The 25,708-nt window shown below is 43.3% G+C and overlaps 1 protein-coding gene across 3 annotated transcripts in view; it reads right to left on the reverse strand.

Annotated features, from left to right (window-relative positions):
* Positions 1 to 24,424, reverse strand: part of dapp1 (dual adaptor of phosphotyrosine and 3-phosphoinositides) — a 46,706-nt gene extending 22,282 nt beyond the window's left edge. For all 3 annotated transcript variants that reach the window (XR_011077495.1, XR_011077494.1, XM_068576500.1), the window contains exons 1-7: positions 24,215 to 24,424; positions 15,635 to 15,757; positions 10,323 to 10,456; positions 4,947 to 5,077; positions 4,493 to 4,540; positions 4,284 to 4,346; positions 4,015 to 4,100 (exon numbers count right to left, since the gene is read on the reverse strand). Coding sequence is in view for 1 of the 3 variants with exons in the window: in XM_068576500.1 (XP_068432601.1) it covers positions 4,015 to 4,100; positions 4,284 to 4,346; positions 4,493 to 4,540; positions 4,947 to 5,077; positions 10,323 to 10,456; positions 15,635 to 15,757; positions 24,215 to 24,261 (632 nt within the window). In the remaining 2 variants the exon portion in view is untranslated. The remainder of the gene's footprint in view (positions 1 to 4,014; positions 4,101 to 4,283; positions 4,347 to 4,492; positions 4,541 to 4,946; positions 5,078 to 10,322; positions 10,457 to 15,634; positions 15,758 to 24,214) is intronic.
* Positions 24,425 to 25,708: the final 1,284 nt, after the last annotated feature.

Raw genomic sequence — 25,708 nt, forward strand, 5'->3', positions numbered from 1 at the left:
TATATATGAACATATATAGAAAACTACCTGATGAAGGGTTGAAGCCCAAAAGCATTTGACTGAACTGCTGGAAATCCTTGTTGTTTAAATGTAGAATTGGAAAAGTTAAATGGAAAACTGCATTGTCTTAGAGAGAGAGAGAGAGAGAGAGAGAGAGAGAGAGAGAGAGAGAGAGAGAGAGAGAGGGGTGGTATTCATAGTACTAGCAGTAATAGTGGTAGTTGTATGATTAGCAGTAGTTGTAATTGTCAAAATATTGGCCGTAATGTGTGTGTGTATATATATCTTCAGGAGGACACACAATCGGAGCATTTGATTGCCTCATTTTAAAATACCGATCGAACTTTATGCGGCCTCCATTTTATCCCAGAGGAGGACCTTTTTGGTGTAATATTTCCCCTGGCTTCATCTCTTCGCATTCACAGCTCCGTCAGCTCTGAACATTTTGTCAACATTTAAAAATTGAAATTGTGTCTGAAGCTGAACGTATGAAGAACTGGTAAATGCTTGAAGTTGAAGATGATTTGAAGATTTTCCCATTGGGTCCCATTTTAAAAAAAAATCATAAAAAGCTTAATAATTTAAAAAGTCTGAAATATGAAAAGGAAGTTACCATCGTGTCCTTAAGTAGCTGAATATTTGAATAATTGAACTTTTTCTGTAGTTGAAAATATGAAGGAGCTGAAGAGGTCCAAAATCCGTACGGAAGAAATAGAAGAATATGAAGAAGTTTAATGAAGATTTGAAGAACAATAATGCTGAAGCATTCCAACTAATAATAATCCTGCAGGAGAACATGACCCCATGCTGCTGAAGCCACACTTAATAAAAGTTATTGAGGGAAACAACAGATCAAATCTTTAAAGAAAATAGTTTGTCCTTTTTTTGTTCAGACCTACAATGAATGAACACATATCTTAACCAGATGGTGAACAAGAAAACACTCCAATATATAACGTTTATTTTGTGATCGTCGTCACTCAGGTATTAAACTCCAGCGATCAGTCCGCTCAGCTGCAGCGTCCAATCAGATAACAGAGAAACAGTGAGGGGGCGTGTCCAGTGTTAAAACACTTCCTGGAAGTCTGCTCTCGGGGCTCCTCGATCATGACTTCTCCGATTTCCCTCCTCGCTCCTCCGAGCCGAATAAGAGCTTTGGGACGGCCTGCAATATGGCGGCACAGAACCACTTCCGGTTCAGTCGAGGAGCGAGTAAACGACAATTTAGAGACTTGAGACTCACCCAAGTAGTATTAAAGCGGACGACTAGAAAGGCGATATACAAGTATGTGGTAGGGGCGTGGTTGTGCTCAGCTGCAGAGGGGTGTGGTTGGGGGTGACTCAGACGACAGGTGCCGGATATCAGGACTGATCGCTCTCAGCTGAGGCTGATTGCTTGCCCCCCAAAAAAAGGGCAGTCGGAAAGATGTTGAGAAAGAACGGGAGGTGACTGCTGCCAAACGGTCCGTGCGAGTTGATACAAATAAAGTTTATTACCAATCGACTATCTGAAATCCTGAGTTGATGTGCAGGGGGGAACTCAGCGAGGTAGCAGGATCGTGTTACAGTGGAATCTAAGGTGGGGGCCCTTTTAAAAAGGGACATGGAAAGCAACGAGCAACCCTAGCCGATTATTGCGCTGGGGCAAATGCTAAGCAGGATTGCCGCTATGTAGCGGGACCAGGCAGAGGTCAACCAACAGTTCCTGAGGGTGCTCCTTGTCCAGGCAGAGTGGCAGACGCACGCCCTGGAACAGCTCGCTGCCAGGACAGCTGCAGCTCGTCCGGTGCCGAAACCCTCCACCTTGGCAGGGGTGACACTATAGAAAATGACTGTGGTGAACAACGTGCAGTACTTTCTGAAGTCGTTCGAGGCGGAGGTGTGCGGTTGGCCCGCGACCGAGTGGGTGGTCCGTCTCCTGCTTCTGCTCACCGGGGGGGGGGGGGGCACAGACAGCGGCCCTGGGGCTGGCCCTGGCAACCCGGCACAGTTACACAGGCATGCAGGCCTGACCCCGGAGGAGCCCGATGAACGGCCATGCGCGTATGCGCATCGGCTGTGTGACCTCGCAACCTGATGGCTGCAGCCCGAGAGCCCGGGCTGCGACGCTGGAGACCGCCGTCACCCTGGCGGAGGACCACCTGGCGGTTCATTCCTGCGGGAAGGGGGAAAGCGATCGCCCACCAGCATCAGCCCAGCTGAAGACCGCCCAGCGGAGGAGAACCCCACTGCAGCTGCAGGCGCAAACCATACTGACACCGCTGCAGACAACCCCCACCCGGGTCCCGGACCCTTGGACCCCAGTGAATACCGGCACCTCTCCAACCCACAAGGGGTCCCTCAAATGCCAGGGCAGGTGTGTTGGAGGTCCAGGCAGCCCGAACACTTCCTCAGGGAGTGTCTGCTGATGGAGGTGGGCCAGGTGATTCGGGTTGCCAGCACTCCAACGCCCTCCCCTGGTCCGGAAGTGACGTACCGCGTTCCGGTAAGAATCCAGGGGGGTATACATCAGGCCATGGTGGATTTGGGCTGTACGCAGTCTATGATCCACCAGAGCCTGGTTCGACCCAGGGCATTGGTGGATGCATTATGGGTGAAGATTAGGTGTGTGCATGGGGACGTTTACAAGTATCCCTTAGTGCCAGTGAATGTTAGATACGGGGCAAAAAGCATAATAGAAGAGCTGCGGTTAGCTCCCGTCTTACGCACCCTCTGATCTTGGGAACCAATTGGCCCGTGTTTAATAAGTTAATGTGGCAGGCAGCGGGGGTGCGGTCACGGCAGACAAGGTCATGCGATGTGTGCTGTGCTCAGCGGTGACGCGGGGTTGTTCAACACTGCAGACGGAAAGGGGGAACCAGCGGAGCCCCCTGTGGAGGCTTCACCAGCTCCCCAGTTCCACTCCTCGTGATCATACTCTGCACTTGGCCTTTGACCAAGTGATACGGGTTGATGGTCAGCCGCTGCACCCTGACACAGCGCAGTCATAGCCGCACTTCTTATTGATTAGGGACAGGCTGGACAGGATGTGTCGTGACACTCAGACAGGGCAGGAGAACACCCAGTTGTTGGTGCCAAAAAGACGCCGGGAAATGATTTTCCAGGCGGCTTACTATAACCTAATGGCTGATCACATGGGATATGAAAAAACACTAGACCTGATAATGACCCGATTTTATTGGCCGGTCATCCGGGGAAATGTGCGCCGTTGGTGCACGTCCTGCCCGGAGTGTCAATTGGTAAATCAACTGGCCATTCCGAGGGCGCCTTTGCGCCCTCTGCCATTAATGGAGGTGCCGTTTTAGTGAACAGCCAAGGACCTCATCGGGCCATTTCACCAAAGCACACGCAAATATCGCTTTGTGTTTAGTCCTGGTGGATTACACAACACAATATCCGGAGGCAGTGCCTTTGCGCAACATTTCTGCAAAGAGTGTCGCGCAGGCTCTGTTTTAGATCATCTCCCAAGTCGGAATCCCGAAAAAGATTCTAACTGACCAGGGCACCTCATGCATGTCATGTACACTGAGAGAACTTTACGGGTTACTGGGCATTAAATCTATTTGGACCAATGTGTACTACTAACAGACCGACGGTCTGGTGGAGCGTCTGAATAAGAGTTTGAAGTCTATGATCCGTAAATTTATTAGTGATGATTAACGTAATTGGGATAAATGGCGTGACTCTCTGTTGTTTGCAGTGTGGGAGGTTCCCCAGACCTCCGCGGGATTTTCTCCGAACTGCTGTTCGGCAGGACACCACATGGGGTGCTCGACCTGATTAAAGAAAACTGGGAGGAAGGTCCGAGCACCAGTAAGCGTGTTCTTCAATATGTCCTGGACCTGCGAGCAAAACTCCACACACTGGGTCGGTTGTCAGGTGAGAATTTGCTCCAGTCCACAATTTGCTTCATAAAATTTTAAATATAACTCCTACATGTCTGGTTGAATTTTAATTTCCAAATTCTTTTATGGTGAATCCTCTCAGTGCTGATCACTGACTGACATCACTTACCAGAAACAGTTGACTCTGTCCTGAGAGTAGTCAAACTGGACTGCAGAACAGGCTCTCAGATCCAAGGTTCGAATGGGCTCTTCACACTGCAACAGACACACTCTGCATCTTACACATCCACATTACAAGCCCCACCTGTGTTGTGTCTGCTGTAACTAGAAGCAGCTTAATACAATTGCTTCACTCACATACTAAAATCAAATATCCAAAGTGAAGCTGTGAAATAGGACATTTAACACACCTTATCCTTGAGCTTAAGAGAGACTTACCATTTTGTCTTTGAAGTATTTGAGTTCATATCTGTTCAGTATGAACCACCTCTGTTTCCAGCTCTGCAAAAAGATGCCAAAGTGGATGTATTTGAAGTATCACCTCGTAAAGTAGTCTGTGCTCAAGCTCTGAAAGAGTCCTGCTCCACTACGTCTCCAGATTTTCTGATAAAAGCGGATTTGTGTTCAGACACGTTGACACGTCTTACCTTCACAATCGCTCCTTGTTTCACCAGATAGCCTTCCTTTGTGCCCAGCTGAGACAGTGAGACAGGCTTTGTGTTAGTAGAAAAACAATTTTACTGTGACCAAAGTATTGACTTACATTGATGATTCTGTTTTATTGCAACTTGGATCTGGGCCAAAATCAGCTCAACTCAACGTACTAACTTTGTTTTTGAGCTTTTAACCACATCTCACAGCTCTTCAGAACAAGTTGTTTGGCTCATTAATCTGGGGGTTAGTTCGATCAGTTCATAACACAAATGATGACCGATGGTTGTATATGATTGGAGGTGGTAACGTCTGTCTTGGTTCAAAGATGGTCTCTGGTGGGGTCTTTAGATCTTAAGGTTACTTTTGATCACATGGCATCACAGGGGGAAATCTGACACACTTAGGGATCAGCTGCTCACAGATGTGAGCGTGCAGAAGGTGGCATACCGATTGTGCATTTGGTACCAGATCATTCTCTGTGCGGCCTGTCTGTATGGCTGTGTGAACTCGAACGGACTCGTAGATGGATGGCTCCTCCACACGCCATGGGTACGGACACTTCAGCACAATCAGGGTTCCTGGTTCAGAGGCAAGGGGGGAGGCCTGACCAACTAACACACAATAACACACAGCATCCAACAACACAGTTGTTGTGGCGGGAGCTTTTCTCTTATTGTTGGATTGGAAAAATGTGGAGTGGATCATTTATAACAATGGAAAACACTTAAAATAAATGTCGGGTTACAGAGGAGTGTTAGGCATAACAACTTAGTGTGCTTGTAGTCCATTAGGGATGGGCAAATTAATTAATTATTAATTAATTTGGTGTTAATTATCCATCCATCCATCCATTATCTGAACCGCTTATCCTCATTAGGGTCGCGGGGCGCTGGAGCCGATCCCAGCTGTCAAGGGGCAAAGGCAGGGTACACCCTGGTCAAGTCGACATATAGACAGACAACCATTCACACTCACATTCACACCTACGGGCAATTTAGAGTCAAATTAACCTATGCAGCATGTCTTTGGACTGTGGGAGGAAGCCGGAGAACCCGGGGGAGAACATGCAAACTCCGTTAATTATTTGACCATGTATTAACTGCATTTTTTTGTATTAGGAGGGGCTTATCACTGCCGCACACAGGTACTGCACTTTAATTCCCTCCCAGATGGCGTAGTTCAGACCTGGGCGTCTTACGGCTCTCCCAGTACAGCCCGCATGAGGTCAATTAAAAAAGAAAAAGAAATAAATAAGATGCACACTATAAATGCAATACAACAACACTGCTTTTACTTTGAAGGTAATTTCTCTACGTGCAGTGTTGACGACTTGCCGACTTGAGTCTGACATAAAACCACGTATTGTTTTGTAGTTTCTAATCTCAGCAAGCAGTGGTGCTGCCGCGAGAGCCTCCGCCTCACAAAGCTTGCACAGGTGGTCAGTCTACCAGCAGGCTCCCACTGCAGGCTCCGCATCCAGATTGAGAATTAATCACGCATGCACAAAGGTCCTGACCAAATTGAGTATCACTTCTGGAGCTTTACTCTTCTCTCAAAGAGAACTTTTCAAACATCAGAAGTGCACTTGTTAAAGCCAACATAGATTGGACTAAGGAAAACTGAACTGAACTGGAAAACATCAAAAGGACTAATTGCTTTTGTATAAAGTTAATCAATTGCTGGTCTTCAACATACATCTTTGTGGTAAGCAACAAACTAAACAGACAAAATAAGGAGTGTCTTGTCCCTAACAGGGACTACTGAACACATTAATTATGTTGTTGCCTGATAAGATGCATTTGTTTTCTTCTAGTACCTATTCAGAAAAAAAAGAAAACAAATTTATATACTATATATCAGTGGCAGGCCGTGAAAATGGTCATGACGCCAGCTGTAGAGTTTAACAGCTGACCGCGCATGCTAGTCAGCTCGAGAGCTAACAGCGAACTACGCGGAACTTTCCAGTTTCCATCGCGCGTGTCTCACAAGCAGGGTGAGATGCCACCAGGGAATACTCTCCAGCTACAGATTCTTTCTCCTTCTACTACTTCTTCTTCATCTACAAGCTAAAATATTCTTCTTCTATAACTTAAAGTAGTACAACCAACTTGACTAGGTGCCTACAGCGCCACCAAAAGTAGTGGATTGTGTGTGTGCACTGTGCAAGGTCTATGAATCACACAGCGCAGGGATTACACAGCACTAGGCCGCTAGCCTTTACTGTTTAAGAGAAGAGAGAAATAAGAGAGAGCGATTTACAGAGAGACAGAGGTGAGATCTGATTGGATAAAGAGCGTTAAAGCAGCGTTCTTGGCCAGTGCCAGCTCGCTGGCCTGAACAGCCAGCAACCAGCAAGCCATGAGGAACAGACAGGAGCTGCTCAAAGAAAATGAACTAATAGGAAAATATCATTAACATGTAGTGTATTTGTGGAAAACAACTTCAAAATTTATTATAAAATAGATATAACTTTTAATTATTATATATTAGTGCTGTCAAGCGATTAAAATATTCAATTGCGATTAATCACATTTATTTCATAGTTAACTCAAGATTTTTTTTTTCATTTTAATGCTCTTAACATGAAAAAGTGGATTGGCTTGCTTTATGCAAATGTTTTATTTTATTGAAAAAAATAACTGCCAAACAGGGTGGCTCAAAATACAATTATAAAGTGCACATTTCAGGTGAACAAGGGTTTACAAAATAAAATTATAAAGTGCACATTACAGGTAAACAAGGGTGAGAGAGAGCTTATTTTAATTATTGTTTTATTATTATTGTTATCTGTATAAATAGTATATTACTATGTTTTTCTGATGAGAGAGAGAGAGAGAGAGAGAGAGAGAGAGAGAGAGAGATATGAAATAGCAGTCAGGCTTCGTAGGTCCTGTTGTTGGATGCGATGTGTATTATATCAGCTCGATCCTCGTCCTCCACAACATTAACAGGCCTACACGCAGTAGCATCCATTCAGGTATGGCTGCAGTAACTTTGTTCTTCTTTGTGGTGTCCATGTGTTTCTGTCCCAACTCATCCATTCGTGTCTGGCTATGACGAGGGGGCGCAGAGTTAGCATCAGCTGTGTACTTGGCCATCGAATGGTATTTCAGACTGGATAGCTACGATGACAGCTCAGTTCACAATGACAAACGGCTCATACCACTTTGGTTTTGTCAACGGAACCCTCTGACAACTCTTTGAAAGTAAACTTTCCATTCATTAGCGTCTTATCATTCATTTTGCCGTATCACGCTCACCAATCATTCATTTCAACCCGTAACGTTAGCCTAGCTTCCAAGCGCAAACGGCGTGCCTATTGTTTTGCTTCCGGTTGAGCTACATCCGGTGTTGAAAAATGAAATTGCGTTAACGACGTTAATAAAATTAACGGCGTTAAAATTGATTTGCATTAGCGGCATTAACAACGCGCTAATCTGACAGCACTAATATATATATATATAAAATTTTAAATGATAAAATAGTTATAAATTTGTGATTCCGTTTAGGCCAGAAGAGATGGCCTAGCTGGCCCTGACGGCCCGCCACTGCTATATAAGTATGTTAACTTGCTGTTGCTCCAGAGTGCACATTACTTTCAAATAAAAGCGTGCAATACACTAGTTTTTACTTCATTATTGATTTTGGCCCATAACACGATTAATTGTAGAAAAATCATGCGATTAATCAGGTAAATTTTTTCAACTTTGCCAAGCCCTAAATTTTTTCAGAATTTGTTTGTGAAAAACATCCATATAATATGAGCAAGATTTCACAAAAATGCCTTCTCGAGCCGCCGCCGAGTTTTTCCAGACGCATGTTTAAAGGCCTAAACAACAACCACAACTACCTACTATGTAGAGTAGGTAGTTGTAGTTAAAGTAGTTAATTGTAAGACCCCTCTTTTTAAAAGATAATGACTTACAGAATCGGAGTTTGCAAGAAAAATCACAATAAAACAAAGTATTGGTGTGTTTTAGTCAAAAAACTTTGTCGTTCAGTGCAAAAATGTAAAAGTTATAACCTTTTATGCCTAAACATTGGTACATGCTGGGTACCAATGAGTCAAGAATGTTAAAAGAAGTAGGATAAAAAAAACAGTCTGGCCGCATTTGGATTTTTCAGGTACTATTATACTACCCACAAGAATCTATCATGATTTATTTGACTCCTACCAGCTCGTAGTTACAAAGAGGTGTCTTTTATTGAAATCCGACTTTGTAAAGTGTATTTACTATGTAATTACATAAACTTAACGGTAAGTTAAATTATATCTGAGCCATATAACTCCTCCCACAAGGCTTTACTGTATTCAGCAATTTAAATAAAGCTAATCAATGTAGTGGTTCCGGAGATCTTTTAGGAAACATCACTTGACTTATTTTTCATTTTCACGTACGATTAATGGGCGCCGCGGGGCACGGGGCTTAAAAAGTTAACAGCGATTAATCACATTATGCGCCACATTCAATAATGAATGAAAAAATAGTTTTTATTTTAAAGTAATGTAATGTTATCAGAACAATGTCATCAGAAAAAATATACAGGTACTTTCTCTCAGAGCAACAGCAAGTTAACAACAGCATATACATCTTTTCCCTTTTTTTTTTTTAACAGGCATCAGAAGAAACATTTGTCTTTAATCAGGGAACAACATAAACAGTTTGTTCAGGAGTACACCTTCTTTTGTCCATGTTCAGTTTGTTGCTTACCTTAAACATATGTTAAGCAATTGATTAACTTCATACAAAAGCAATAAGTGCTTTTGATGTTTTCCAGTTCAGTTCAGTTTCTCAGTGAGAAAAGTGAGAAGTCTGGTTGAATGAGGTGGAGATGCGAAGGACAGCAGTGAGAGACAATCTAGATCTGGATTTGTTGAACTTTATCACTGAGAATGTTTGTTCTCATGTATAAGTACATCCAAAGAGAACTAACATCAGGATCAGTGGCAGCTTTGCGCATGCGCAAATCATTTTCAATCTGGACGTGGAGACTGCAGCTCGAGGCTCCTGTGAAGCCTAGTTTATGCTTCTGCGTCACATCGACGCCGTACCTACGCCGTCGACATGACGCCGTCGTTGAGCATTCAAAGTTCTGCGTCGAGGGACAGCGTTGCTCTGCAATTCACTGCCATGTCGCCAGGGGTGTGTGGCTGTGTGGTTTCAGGAGTTATAGAGTCGGAGCTTATCAATATTGAAGAGCAAATGCTTATATTGCAAATGTTGAAGCGCAGGCGACAGAGAAGACGTTTGCGGAGGTGGTCTGTATGACCACTAAAATAAAAAAAAGCAACTGCCGGAAATTACGTTCTGAGCAGACCAATCACAGCGCTTGCTGTCCGCGTCAACGTGACGTGTAGTTAGGATTTTTGGGAGGCGCGCGTCAGGCTACGGCGTAGGGGTGTGCGTTGACGGCGTAGCTACGGCGTAGCTACGCCGTCGACCTGACACAGAAGCATAAACTAGGCTTGAGACTTACCGTCTGAGTGCTTCCTGTGAGGCGGAGGCTCTCATATATGTGTATGTCTTATACAGTATATACATATATTTTATTTTTTACTGTTTACACTTTGTTCTACTCTTAAACACTTTTAAATTTTACCTTAACAATTTCAAAAGACTGTCTCTTTCTATTCGATCCTTTTACACATTTGTACACAAACAACAAGTGATTTCCAGTTTCAAAAAGGATCAAAGAATCTCAGCTTTGCTATGAAAGCATTTTAGTAGAAATATAGCCAATAGATCAAAATGTGGTGTTTCACTGTATGAGCTGGTCATATGCAGGAAGCTTGTTAATGAGAAGAACTTAAGTGCTGCATACCTGTGTCACTGCCCAGCAGAGGCTGGTTAGCAAAGTGGTTGACAAAGTCTTGAAGGGTTGCAAACTCATTGAACCCAAACACATAACCGTTGTCTTTGTGTGTCACATGAAAATGCTTCACAGAATCCTTCGCCCTATGTGTCAAATGACAGACAAACATTTAGCAGTGCATTGTTAAATCATAAATGTGCACAAATACAGTCGTTTCACTATTCTATAAGTAGGTTAGATTGATTAGTTTCTCTTTAAAACTCTACTAACGTTGTTGTGGTTTGGTCAGAATCTACTATTCACTGCCTCCACTGTTGACATACATAAATTACATGATGTTAATGAGTAGTGTTCATTGCTGAGGATGCACACAACAAATAAAATGAAAACACAAATTTAATATAGGACAAGCCAGGTAGTCGTTGCAAGGTTACCATTATGGAGGAAAGAAAATGCCTTCATTATAAATAAATAAATAGATACTTAAATGTATAAATAAATACAGAAATAAAAAATAAAGTTATACATAAACAGGACATCATTAAATACATATTTCTTAATTTATGTATGTCTGCATTTCTGTGCCCTTATATGCAAATGAGCTGAGGCGGTCCAAACCTCATTGTTAAACAAGACAGAAGCAACTGACTACTAACACATGGCCCATGTAGATGAAGTTAAAAGAGCTGTCTAGCAGCTTTTTGTTTTTCGAAGCAAGTTTAGAAACATCACCATGGCAACACATCGAAATCGCCTAACCTGGTCGGGAGCAGGTTTACTGAAAGTTCACTGGATAAGTTGGCCACACCCACCGGATAAAAAGCAGCTCTCTTCCTCATTGATGAAGGGGCGATATTAGTTTTATAGGGAGAGAGGTCTTCCAGATCGACAAGATCCGTTCTCACATCATGATGACGTCATATGAGCGCTGTCGATTATGCCGACCAGGTCTCATTTATTTACAAGACTTTCTGGAGCCGTACATTGAACACCGGCGCAGCCGAGCGCTGTCCGTCTCACATAATGTACACCAGAGGTAGCCAACACGGTGCCCGCGGGCACCTTGTCGCCCGCAGCGACCATGTGAGTCGCCTGCTAGACGTAATCTAAAAATAAAAAAACTTTGTCAAAAAAAAAAAAAAAAAAAAAAAAAGTTATTAACCGACCATGGTCGCGTGTAAACTCTGCTCTGTATCGCAAGCAGCGGAGGTCCGCCTCCAACACGGGCGCGCACAGAGCACACACACGAACACGGCCCACACACAGGTGAGCACACACACACGGGCGCGCACACAGTGGACAGAGAGGGGGGGGGGGGGGGGGAGAGAGAGAGAGAGAGAGAGAGAGAGAGAGAGAGAGAGAGAGAGAGGAAAAATATGTCACGTGCTTTTCAATGGGATTTGCTGCTTTAAGCTAACACTATTTTAAGCTAACACTATTATAAGCTAACAGCTATCAGTTTTAAAGCCTAACAGTTCATGTACATGCGGGTTATGACAACAGGCTGCAGCCTGGAGCTCCATGAACAACGTTTCTGACTATATCGAGAGTCTCTGGGCACGAGAGGAAATGCTGATTTTAAATGTTCACTGTTCGTCGCTAACAGGCTGCTGCGCACGCACAACTCGCCGATTCTTGGCATTTTGCCAAAAGCCAATCTCCATAAAATCTCCTTGAGGTCTTTATGCTGTTGCGTCTTTTATCAGAAAACAGACCTCAGGTCATTAAGCATGAATTGAGAGTACGTATCAAATCTACAATCCTGTTTATTAAAGATGCGTAGAGGAAAGCAGCTCACTGAGCCACTGATGCAACCTAATGCTCACACATCTGCACTTTTTCTGTTTTGTTTTGCAAAAAAATAGCTTATTGCTTTCTACAATAAGCTATTTAGTAGTTATTAAATATTAGTTATTTTTTGCACAGATATAACTTTATTTTCATTTTTCTAACAAAGTGATAAAAACATGTTTTTCCTACCATCATTGTTGTGGAAATTGTTAATAATTATTGTGAGGAATAATTAACATTGATATGTGATCAGACAGTTCACATATAGTATAATTAAAAGGTGATCTGTGCAACTTTGTCGTTCAGGAAGTTTGTATCAAACAAGTAGCCCTTCGGATTATTTTGTACCTCAAATTAGCTATCGATTAATTAGCTAAAGGTTGGTGACCCCTGATGTACACAATACATATTGTATATGCAGACTAGATCACAGAAGGATTGTGTACAAAAAAAAGAGCACAAGGCACAGCTCGCTTTTTTGCAAGTGGTACGCGTTTGTGTCCGCGATGCGGAGAACATTGTGAAAGCCGCTGCGTCCCGTGTTGCTCATAACGTTTATTTAGTGCTTAAGAAACTTATGGATGTGTTGAAAGCACTCATACTTATATGACAGTCATTAGTACACGATACATATCATTACTGTAGAACACGATGAAGGTGGACTCAAGATAACAATACTTATCACTGCTTCAACTAATTGAATTTCTGATTAGGAATAATACATACATACTGATCCGTCCATACAAATTTTCAAACTCCTAGTTATATGGTAATCTAAACACACATAGGTTACATGAATATACACATAGTTCATGATACATATGTGCATACAGTACATATATCCTCATAAGTTTATATTGTAACGGCCTGAGGGGAAGGGTTGTCGCAGGCATCTACATTCCAGCCAGAAGGCTACACCCACGCATTAGAGGAGCATCAGGATCAGGTGCAGGACGAGACTCACCTGATCCTAATCTCCTCATCAGCGAGGCTTATAAAGGTCAGGGAGGGAAAAGAAGGCAGAGGCGCTCCTGGACAACTTGGGGTTCGCCTTCCCATCGGGACCAGGCACAGAAGAGGACTTGCCGCCCAGATTAAAGGGACTGGGTTCTGAAGCCGCATCGTGAGTATGCCGCTGCGTATATCGATGAAGTGGTAATTCACAGTGACTCCTGGGACAACCACCTGGAAAGACTGACAGCAGTCCTAGAAGCGCTCTGCAAGGCCGGCTTGACGGCAAACCCCAAAAAGTGCAAGCTTGGTCTGGAAGAGGCAGAGTATCTGGGTTACACTATTGGGAGGGGCAACATGAGGCCGCAAGACCGCAAGGTCCAGGCAATCCAGGGCTGGCCACGCCCCTCCGCAAAGGCCCAGATAAAAACATTTTTAGGTCTGACCTCATACTATGGTCGCTTCATTCCCAACTTCTCTGCTGTAGCGTCTCCCCTCACAGAACTGACCAAAGCCTCCCAACCACTCAATGTCAAGTGGACAGAAGCAGCTGAACAGGCCTTTGATGGCCTAAAGAGGGCCCTCAGTTCTCAGCCAGTGTTGGTGACCCCCGACTTCAGCCGAGAGATGATTGTGCAAACGGATGCGTCACAGATGGGCGTAGGGGCAGTACTCTCCCAAGAAGTCAAAGGTGAGGAACATCCCATCTACATCAGTCGGAAGCTCAACCCAAGAGAACAAGGATATGCGACGGTGGAAAAGGAAGCTCTCGCCATAAAGTGGGCACTAGACCGCCTTCGGTATTACCTCTGGAGACGCCGCTTCACTTTGGTGACTGACCATGCGCCACTGGTGTGGATGGCGAATAAAAAAGACACGAATGGAGATGGTTCATCTCTCTGCAAGAGTTTAACTTTGCTATTGTTCACAGATCGGGAGCCAAGCATGGAAATGCAGATGCCCTGTCCCGAAGCGACGCCCTGTGGACACTGGTCGCCCCTTCAAGGCCAGGACTGAAGGGGGGGTTGTGTAATGGCTTGAGGGGAAGGGTTGTCGCAGGCATCTACATCCCAGCCAGAAGGCTACACCCACGCATTTGAGGAGCATCAGGATCAGGTGCGGGACGAGACTCTCCTGATCTCCTCATCAGCGAGGCTTATAAAGGTCTGGGAGGGAAAAGAAGGGGGGGGGGCGCAGATGCGACGAGGGAAGAGAGGCTTCTCTTCTTGCCGACGGAGGTGAAACCGGTAAGCTGGGTAGTGGCCCGGTTGTGATAGTTCTAGACAGAGCTACCTTTGCGTTATTTTGTTTATTTCAATAAAACCATTTAAAACCTGCAGAAAAGACTCTGCCTGTGATTGCTGTGCTGCCCGAACGTCTGGGCCCTTCCTCCCATCCCGTTACAATATTAATTCGTATACTACTGCCAGCAAGCACATTTAAATATAATCTGATTGATTTCGGTGATGAGGCACTTAAAATTAGCAGATACATTTTATTTTGTTTGACACATTTACTTGTCTGATATTTTGCACTGACTCATGTTATGCGGCGTTATGCTGCATTCACAACAGGAAGTGTTGCTAATATTGTCATGATAATGGTCTTAAATTCATCACATGTAGTCATGATCAACTTCTGCTCATCAGCAGAGAGAAGAGACAGTCTTTGTTTGAGTCTATATGTCTTTTTAGAAAGACAACATCATGAATTTGGCGTTCGACTTTTCTCCCTTCTGAAGAGGAGCGGGCACGCACAGTTATCCTGTGAACTGACATCTGGTTAGAATGAACGAGACCGTTTGTGGGCGGATCCACTTTCGTGGAACCGACATATCCTGTAGTCAATCATCTCGTTAGGTTAAGCCGGATGATATGTATGACTTTTGATTGGATTTGTTGAGCCACGTACGTGGAATAGGGCCCTGGTCCCAAGCAGATTTAGTGCTTTTTGTCCCACCGGACAAAAAGCAGCAATTGATTTGAAATGGCTTGTAATAACAATGCCATGTTGCCAATCGCTAAAGACGACTTCTGCTAACGGTTAGCTGAGCTTACCAATTTCAACAACATGTGCAAGGCAGAAGTAGTAGAGCATAACATACCAGGTACGATCACACTCCTGTGACCAATCATGCTTGAGACAGAGGTCTGGACCACCCCAGGTCGTTTGCATATAACAACACAAATACAGGCATAAATAAATGAAAAAGTACGTGTGGACACATAAATACAGACATCAATAAATAAATACAGAAATGTAGAAATATATTTATTTAAAGATGTCCTGTTTATGTATAACTTATATTAATTTATTCATGTATTTATTTATTTATACATTTATTTAAGCATGCATTTATTTATTCTTGTATTTATTTATAAATTTAGTTAAGCATTTATTTATGCATGTATTTATTTATCCTTAAATCATTTTCTGTCCTCCATATCCCAGGTGGCAAGGTGACAAGAATAATGTATTGTCATTGTACAACAGGTTTTGCAAAGGAAATGTCTTGAGTCTAGTATTACAACAGCTAATACTTGTGTTTCATTTTAAAATACATTTTTAGACAGACTGACCTGACAGACAGGGCAAAGTAGCCTGGCCCTTCGTTACTGTTTCTCAGGAGATAACTTCCATCCTTCCCATTGGACAAGAGAAGGGCCTCTGCCGCATGACGGGACAGGTCATGATGGTACCACCTTCAACAACATAAACAAGATTAACCTGTAACTTCACTGTAATAGTGTAATTGTAAATGTCAATATTAATCTATTTTTATTTCCTGTGGAAAAAATATATTATCTAAATTACAACAATCTTTCAAGGCACGGTCGGTAATTGTCTTCAAAAACATTTTTTATATTTTGGTTTAAATTTTTGGGCTGCACAGTGGTGTAGTAGCTAGCACTGACGCCTCATAGCAAGAGGGTCTGTGGTTCGGATCCCGGGCGGGGCGGGGTTCAGATAATGGTCTGGCAGGTCCTTCTGTGTGGAGTTTGCATGTTCTCCCCGTGGCAGCACGGGTTCTCTCCGGGTTCTCCGGCTTCCTCCCACAGTCCAAAGACATGCTGCACAGCTTAATTGGACTCTAAATTGCCCGTAGGTGTGAATGTGAGCGTGAATGGTTGTCTGTCTATATGTCTGCTCTGTGATGAACTGGCGCCTTGTCCAGGGTGTACCCTGCCTTCGCCCCTTGACAGCTGGGATCGGTTCCAGCGCCCGCGACCCCAATGAGGATAAGTGGTTGGATGGGTTTAAATTTTCATTACATCCTGACAGAAATCATTGAATCAAATAAATTCAATCTGGTATCTGTGACTGTTGCAGGATGGTATTTCATTCGGCCTGAAGGGACGGGCTATCAGTGTTGCTGTTCAGCTATTTTCTTGCTTGCTTTAGGAACTAATGATAAATGGACTGTTCTTGTATTTCGCTTTTCTAATCTTCTGACCACTGTTGGGTTTTATACAATTGTAATAGTTTGGGGTGTAAATATTGGACTTGCACATGTATAATAAAGAATTGTTTAATGTGTACAATAAAATATATGAGGGTTTGATAATTAATAAGGGATCTTATTATGAAAGATTTGTAACTCTATGCATACAAAGGTCACTGTATGTTTTGTATTACTGTGTAATGATTCAGGAGTGAATGGATTTTGAACAGTCTGCATGTGTTAGAATAGTGTTACTTTAGCTTTAAGAGGTAGTGCTTGCCAGCTGTTGGTCAATGAGCAGAGGTGGACATTGGAAGTGTGACTCTGGTGCATGGATTAAATTTTGATGACTGCAACGAAGATAAACCCGCCCCTGAAACGGCATAGAGCCAACTGCAAGTGAGGACAATGTTTAGAGTGTGAAATTAGGAAAACTAACCAATGGTGGCCTTAAGCCAAGCAAGTGAGCTGTATTTAACGCGGCGCAGAGCTGGTCACATGCTCTCTTCTTCCGAGACTGCAGAAACGATAGCTAACTGTTTACAGTCTGTGGTTCTGGCCAAGATTTAGAAGGCCTTGATCAAATATTGTATCTGTCAAATTTCATCGTCTCTTTTTGTTAGGGTCCGAGCGACTGACGTAGTCAGTCCGTAGGACCCTATTGAAACTGTAAGGGGTATTGTTATTATGCCGCTTTTTATTTTTATACATTGGACTGCTTTTTTGGGACTTGTCATACCCCAAAACTCCGTTTTGGACCGTTTGTCAGGCCTGGTGAAAATAGCCACCTGATTTAGGCTAAAAAAAAAGTACCAAAAAATGGCTCTTTAGCGCCCCCTCGAAGTCAGACCAGCGTCATTTGTCATTTTTCGGGGGGGTTTTGCCTTTCTTCTAAATGTATCTCCTCCTACAATTTTTATCCGATCGACTTTAATTCTGTTCAGGGATAATCTAAAGACTCTTGTGAGTATGAATTGTGCTTTGTTCGCGTTTTCACTGAACGGCCTTCATGTGACGTGGACCCAAAGACACACCCATTTTGTGTGTTCGCTATGTAATAGAAACCTGTTGTAACTCTAATGCACATCATGTAATCAGCCCAAAACTCCTCATGCATAATGCCGGTCATCAGCGGGTCCTCCCTCTATCCGGCACGTCAGAGGGCGTCGAAGGCTCGCCAAGCACGTCCGGTCGAGAACGTCCAGTCAAGAACGTGTGCCAGGTGGGCGTACGTTCTCAGCCGTGTGAGCCGGCAACCTGCAGGCGTCCCCGACATGCCGGATAGAGCGAGAATAAGCTCATAGCTGCTTGCAGCTTTAATTAAATATTTTTATTATAACTCATTGATTCCAGAGCTTCTTTCCTCACGACCGCCTGGGATTTTGGACATTTATTTCTTCACCACTCAAAGCTCTTTAATACTACATGTCATCATCATGCTAATCCTAACCCTAACACTAGCGTCACGCTGGCGCTCCACGCTGGCGCTCCACGCTAGCACTCTACCATTGGACTATGCCACTGCTGTTCTCCGGATGTTGTACACCCTCAAACAAACTGGACTTCTTCACAGATGCCATCCTTCACAGACGCTATCCACCACAAAACATGCAACTCAGGTTGCATGTTTTTCTACAATTTTACGTTCCCAAACTCCATCCCTTCCCTCTGGTCCGCTTGCACTTCCGCATTACATCATCACAACAAACAATACGCAAATCTAGCCAATCTCGGTCCTTTCCCTCGGTCCGCATTACCCATCCCCACGCAACCTCACCTGAAGTCGGCTCTGTTCAACACCCACTCACTTAACAATAAAAGTCACATCCTCAGTGAATTCATAACGGACAATAACCTGGACTTCCTCTGTCTCACTGAAACTTGGCACAAACCCCTGGTTTACTTCTCACTCAATCAGACCACACCCCCTGGATTCATTTACACTGACCAACCTCGTCCTGAGGGGCGGGGAGGGGGTGTTGCTGCTGTTTACAGAAAGGACATTAAAACAACCACCATTTCCATTTCTGCTGCTCATTCCTTCTAACACCTCATATTCAAATTCTCTGGTCCCACTCCCCTGGTCATTGCCGTTATCTACCCCCCCCCCCAAAACAAACCTGTCATTTATTCCAGATTTCACTCATTCTTTGACTCAGTTATGTGCCATCTCACCCTCTGTTCTCCTTCTGGGGGATTTTGATTTCCACATCAATGACACCAACTCCAAACTGGCCATAGAATTCCTGGAATTACAGCAATCCTTCAACTTCATACAACACATCAACTTCCCCACTCACAGCCGTGGTCACACCCTGGACTTGGTCTGCTCCACTGGTCTTACAATACACCATCTCTCCAGCTTCAACCTCAACATCTCTGATCACTTAGCAATTACCATGGACATTGAAACCTTTGCCCCTATCCCAAAAGAAAAACCCAGCATCTCATTCAGAAACCTCAAATCCATCTCCCCCTTAGCTTTCTCAGCCTCCCTTTCCAGTAAACTGTCTGCTTCCCCTCCCCCACTGTCTAATAACCCTTTCGACCTCACTAACTATTACAACGACACTCTCTCCTCCTGTTTGGATCACCTGGCCCCTGTTAAAACAAAAACGGTCTCTTTCACACACACAGCCCCCTGGTACACTCCGGAACTTCATAAAATGAAATCCCGTAGGCGCCAGCTTGAAAGACTTTACAAGAAAACCGGGTTAACAGTCCATCACCAAGCCTACACAGACCACCTTCAGGATTACAAACATGCCTTCTCTACAGCCCGGTCCACTTACTACTCGCACCTCATCCACTCTGGCTCCACCAACCCCAGGACTCTCTTCTCCATCATCAGTAAACTCCTGAAACCAGGCGACAACATCACCTCTTCCTTCACAATTAACGAGTGCAATGCCTTCCTGTCATATTTACAAACCAAAATCGACAACATTTACAGCAACCTGACCACCCCCCCTGCCTCTCCTACCACCCCACCTGTTTCTCCCTCCTGTACCACCCAGTCCTTATCTCAGTTCTCCCCTCTGTCCCCAACACAGTTATCCGATCTCATGGTCGGAATGAAAAACACTACTTGTGTTCTGAATCCCATCCCATCCGCATTTGTCAAAGACTGTTTCCAAGCGATCTCCCCACTCATCATACGCATCATCAACTCCTCCCTCAGCTCCAGTTCAGTTCCCCAAATACTCAAACTGGCTGCCATCACCCCCATCCTCAAGAAGCCTGGACTCAACCCTGACAACATGTCTAATTTCCAGCCCATCTCCAATCTCCCTCTTCTATCAATACTGGAACGTGCTGTCGCCTCACATCTAAAAACCCACCTCACCTCCAATAACCTGTACAAACCATTCCAATCTGGTTTCCGCCCACAACACAGCACTGAAACAGCCCTCTTCAAAGTCACCAATGATCTCCTCCGCTCTTCAGACTCCGGCCACCTAAACATCCTCATCCTTCTTGACCTCACCGCAGCCTTCGACACTGTTAACCACTCTATCCTCCTCTACCGACTTCAATTCACCATTAATATCACCGGTACTCACCTCTCCTGGCTCAAATCTTACCTCACTGACCGACAACAATTCATCCACATTAACAACTGCACCTCTTCCCCTGCCCCTTTTTCCCAAGATGTCCCCCAGGGTTCGGTGCTTGGTCCCCTACTATTCATCTTTTACTTGCTACCTTTTGGCAACATCATACGCTTCCACTGATACTCAGATGACATCCATCTTTACATTTCCACCACCTCCATCACCCCTGCTATAATCTCCACCCTCACCAACTGTCTCAGTGAAATTAAATCCTGGATGCAAATAAACTTTCTCAAACTCAACTGTGACAAAACAGACTTCATCATCATCGGTCCCAAATCCCTCACCAAAACCTCCCACAACCTCACTATTAACATTGACAACTCTACTCTGTCCCCTTCCCCTCACATCCGTAACCTCGGCACCATCTTTGATAGTCGCCTCACCTTCGAACGTCACGTCAATAACATCACCAAGACTGTCTTCTTTCATCTCAAAAACATTGCACGCCTTCGTCCGTCACTCTCCTCCTCCACTGCCGAGATTCTCATTCACTCGTTCATCACTTCCAGACTCGATTACTGCAACAGCATCCTTTTCGGCTCATCATCCAAAATCCTCAATAAACTCCAGTGCATCCAAAACTCCGCCGCACGTCTGCTCACACACACCCGCTCCCGTGACCACATCACCCCCGTCCTCCAGAACTTCCACTGGCTCCCCGTCCCTCAACGCATTAACTTTAAAATCCTTCTTCTGACTCACAAAGCCCTTCACAACCAGGCCCCAGGCTACCTCACTGACCTGCTCCAGCACCACACTCCTTCCCGCTCCCTCCGTTCCTCTGATGCCAACCTCCCTGTCCCACTCATGACCAAGCGCCGAACCCGGGGTGACCGAGCTTTCTCCATCGCCGCTCCCTTCCTCTGGAACTCACTCCCCAAACCCATTAGAGACTGCAACAACCTGACAACTTTTAAATCACTAATCAAAACGCACCTTTTTAGATCTGCTTTTAATGTGTAATTACTGCTGTGATTTTATATGATGTCCTTGTTTTATGTTGATTTTAACCATGTAAAGCGACTTTGAGTATTTTGAAAAGTGCATATATAAATAAAAATGTATTATTCATACACTGATAAACTAATGGGAGGAGCTAACATGCAAGGTGCCACCTGCCAAGTTACACCTGATATACTCCATCAGGAGTAACTAATCATTAATACTTGTAGGCACAGCTAGGGGTGCAATTTGGGGTTAAGTGTCTTGCCCAAGGACACATCAATATGGACTAGCGGCGCTGGGGATTGAACCACAGAAGCTCTGATCCACGGACAACCGTGCTCTAACACTGAGGCACACCACAGTCACCCATGTACATTTAAATGTAATGGCGAGTGAAAAATGTGAGTTTTCCCTTAATTCAAGGAATGTAAGGTCTATAATGTCTAACAAAGTTGTTTTCGAAAAGAGCAGCCTGAATTAAAATAGCATGTATGATATACTAAACAGTAATGCTGCTAGCTACTTTCACTGGGAATGATTGGGCTGGGGTTTTTGGTTGGAAATTTTTTAAAAGCTATCTTACTCTTGCTAGTTTCTCAAGGTTACCAACCCTGCCTTGAAGGAAAACATGATGGCACTACAGCAGTGTGTGTCTCAAAAGGTTGGGTTGAGTAGTGGCTCTGAGCCTTCTCTCTTGTTGTGCTCTGTGTGAATACACATTAGTCCACAGCAAACACTTGAGTACACTGCGATGAAAAACCGCAACGTCCACATTCACTGCATAAGGGTGTGCTATGAGCATTTGTATCCTGAATAGAGCACAGATCTGATTATTATGATCTAATCCCAATTCACTAATTAAGGCCTGGTCTAACAAGAGCAATTTATGCTGTTGATCAAGCCCACTGCTTTTATTAATTTAACAGAATAAAGACAATTGAAATAATTTTCAATTAAACCAGATTGCCCCATCAGACCAAAGAATAAATAAATTGCAATCACTTAAAACAATGAAAAAAAAGTTCTATCTGTGCAATACATAAATAATATTTAGTTACTACTAAATAGCTCATTTAGGAATAATAAAAGCAAATTGCGAAACAAAACAGAATGAGTGCAGATATGTGAGCATCAGGTTGTATCAGTATTAGTGACTTGAGTGAGCTGCTTTCCTTTACACATATGTTTAAACAGGGTTGTAGACTTGAGATGGCCGCTCTCAGTTCATGCTCCATATTGAGATGAGATTTTTTTTTCGGCTTTGAGAGACGGAACCGCAGAAAAGACGACCTGACCTGCACTTTACGGATATTGCCTTTTGGCAAAACGCCAAAAATCGGTGAGTCACGCATGCGCATCTTAACCTGTTAACGGTGTACGGTAACCATTTACCTGAGAGTACAGGCATTTCTTCATGTATTTATTAATGACTTAGTTTTATGTCCGTGTATGTTTGTAATGTGTGAAGCCAGCAGCTCATTGTTGGAACAAGACACAAGCACTTTGGCTCGTTTCACTTAGAGCAGGAGAGCGCCTGTTGCCATTTTGTTGTATTTTACAATCAATAAAATACGGCCGTTTAGTTTGTTTAATAACAACAAAGGGGTACACCTGTTTTCATAATATAATGGTAGGGGAAGCACTGAAGAATATGATGGAACAAATGTGCTTTTTGAATAAACAATTAAAAAAATTAAATAGTGATAGGGATAAATCTTGTTACCTCCAACTAAGACTGATGCAGAGGAAACTAGTAAAGGGATGTGAAAGTACCATGTTTGCATACCGTTTCTGAGAGTGTATACACAACCAGCTATGGGAGTGTGTAAACATAGCATACCGTCATATACTGACTACAGAATATTAGGCACACATAAGTTTTATAAAAGTAGTAGAATGCATTGCTGGGCTATTGTATTATCTTACGTTGGATTGCACAGCTGTACCTGTTATGTCACTGAGTTTATAACCTTTGTTTCAATCTGTACTGTACAAATCATGATTTAGAAGCAGGTTTCCATTCTCCTTGACAAAGAACCTCATTTTAATGCTGCCCTACTCTAAGCTTCATATCCGATCTGCGGGTTCTCTCGTTCACTATATATATATATATATATATATATATATATATATATATATATATATATATATATATATATATATATATATGTATACACACACACACACACACACACACACACACACACACACACACACACATACATACATACATACACACACACACACACAGGTCAAAAGTTTTAGAACACCTTAATTTCTCCAGTTTTTATTGAAATGTACACGGTTTAATTTCTCAATGTACTCTGAAAGTAAAGCGTAGAACAAATAAACAATTGGAGAAAAAAATAAAAAATTCATGGAATTGTTTTGTTTAACAAAATGTAATGTACATTTTTGACTCATTTTTGCAGATATAATCACCCTTCTGTCCAGTTCATCCCAAACCAGCTTAATAGGGTCTGGACACTGTGTTGGCTATTCCATGATTAGAAGTCTACCATCTTGTCCTTTTCTTATCGAGCTGTAGGATGAACCCCTGACCAACGACGCGTATCCCAGAGGGTATTGCATGGTGCCGCAAAATGCTCTAGGTTTTGGTTCAGAGTGCCAGTCACTCTGTGCAAGTCGACAACTCTGGATCCAGCAAAAGAGCCCCAGACCATCACGATTCCTCCTCTATGTTGTACAATTGGTGTAACACACCCAGGAGCAATCCTTTCGCCTACTCCACAGCGTACAGAAACCCTGCGTGATGAAACCCAAGATTTCACATTTTGATTCATCGGTTCGTTTTCCAGTCTTCAGTCGTCCACTGGCGGTTGTCAACCCATTACTTGTTCCCTGAAAAATACCTTTTGGTATAACTTTAAAATGTACATGATTTTTCAGTTTTTGGTAACCTAAACTTTTGTGTTTAAACTCTAGCAGTTTGCCGCTTACCGTTGTATCATTTCAGGTTATTTACTGGACTGGAATAAAAACTGGAAAAATTGTGATGTTCTAAAACTTGATGACGATGTTGTGAGACGGAGTCTGATGTCGTATGTCAGGTGGGACTTAATGACCTTCTTTTTCCTTAAGAGAGCGAAGAATGAAGCTCTCCATCTAATAACGGCAGTCCAACGTGCTCTTACCCCAAAGTCTTCAGCTCTTCGGCAGACGCGTCGCTGCAGAAACTCATGTCGCGATGTCGGGCTGCAGTCGAATAGTCAAATAATCACCTAACGTCTAACCCTAAGCACTTTTCCTTTACCGCTGTAGAAACGTCACGGGGTCAAGGAAAGATGGGATGGAGAATTCATGAGGAGTTAAAAAAAGACAACCGCGGTGTTTAGAGAATCCGACTCCACTTTCACCAAGCGACGTCGTTATGATGCGACGGCGGGCGATGTTAGTGACGTCGGTCTGTCTGCAGCGGTAAAACTACAACGTCGTAGTCCATCTCCACCACAATAAAGCATCTTAAATACTTCATCTGTGTTCTTACAGTGTTGCGTCCTGCAGACGATTAAACAACCCGGTTCTTATATTACTTTATTAACGAGGTTGGAATAAAAATTAACGAAGGAATATGAAAGTGAAACCAAGGGAATTTCACACAGAGTACAAAGCTACTAAACTGTCTTTTCAGTTTCAAACCTGCTGAATTAAATACGTTATCCCACTAGAATGGATATTAGACACATATGACACACATCGTTAGTGTTCTTATGGTTTATATGCAGATTATAATCTGATCATAAAAATATGCAGACAACAGTTTATGAAACACCACACACCTTGATAGTGCTTTATTGTAATGTAACAAAATAGTTGATTAAAAAGATGATAATCATAAACATGAGTCAGGCTGAAGAGCTCGACCAGTTTAATACTTTTATTAAAACTTCTGTAACTAAAGTAAAATAAAAGAATGAGGACTGAGCTGTTTCATCACTTTACAGCTGTTTCATCACTTGACAGCTGTTTCATCACTTTAAAGCCATGTTCAACAACAGCAACATAACGTTCAGAGGCCCAATCCCAATCTCCACCCTAGACCCTCAAGCCCTGAATCTTCAGGGACTCACTGACGTCAGCTGCTAAATGGTTGAGTGTGAGAGTCTGTGGGGGCTTGAGCTGACAGCACTTTACTGCAACATCACGTGACTACATTAAAAATATTGTGTACAATTATGTATTTATTTTATTATTTTTATTCACAGGTTCAAACGTCTTCCTCATAAGATGAGAAGTCATTTTATATTATTTATTCACTTGTTTTTGTCAAAATAAAATGTATGCTCAATGTACACAAAAATATATATACTGTTTGCATTCCTCTAATTCATGTGTTTTTATGTTCCATAATGTTGTAAAGGTATTTTATTGGGCTAAATGCCCACGTGCCTGTTTGTTTACCTTTTTTTTTACGTCTCCCTTCTTCCATTGGGAACTGCGTGTTAAACCTCACGGTGCAATGCATTGTGGGTAATTCCCTTAGGCAAAGTCAGCATCTAATGTTGACTTACGGTAAGGGTTCATAAAGGGCTCAAAATGTCCGCCACAGAGCCCTCAGGCACTCCACGATGTAACACTGGGACACCCCTAAACCCTCAAGCACTTCACGGGAGCGCGCCTCAAAGTCT

The sequence above is a fragment of the Clinocottus analis genome, unplaced genomic scaffold, assembly GCF_023055335.1.
Source record: "Clinocottus analis isolate CAN_PGR_092001 unplaced genomic scaffold, fCliAna1.0.p SCAF_15, whole genome shotgun sequence".
Classification (NCBI taxonomy): Eukaryota; Metazoa; Chordata; class Actinopteri; order Perciformes; family Cottidae; genus Clinocottus; species Clinocottus analis.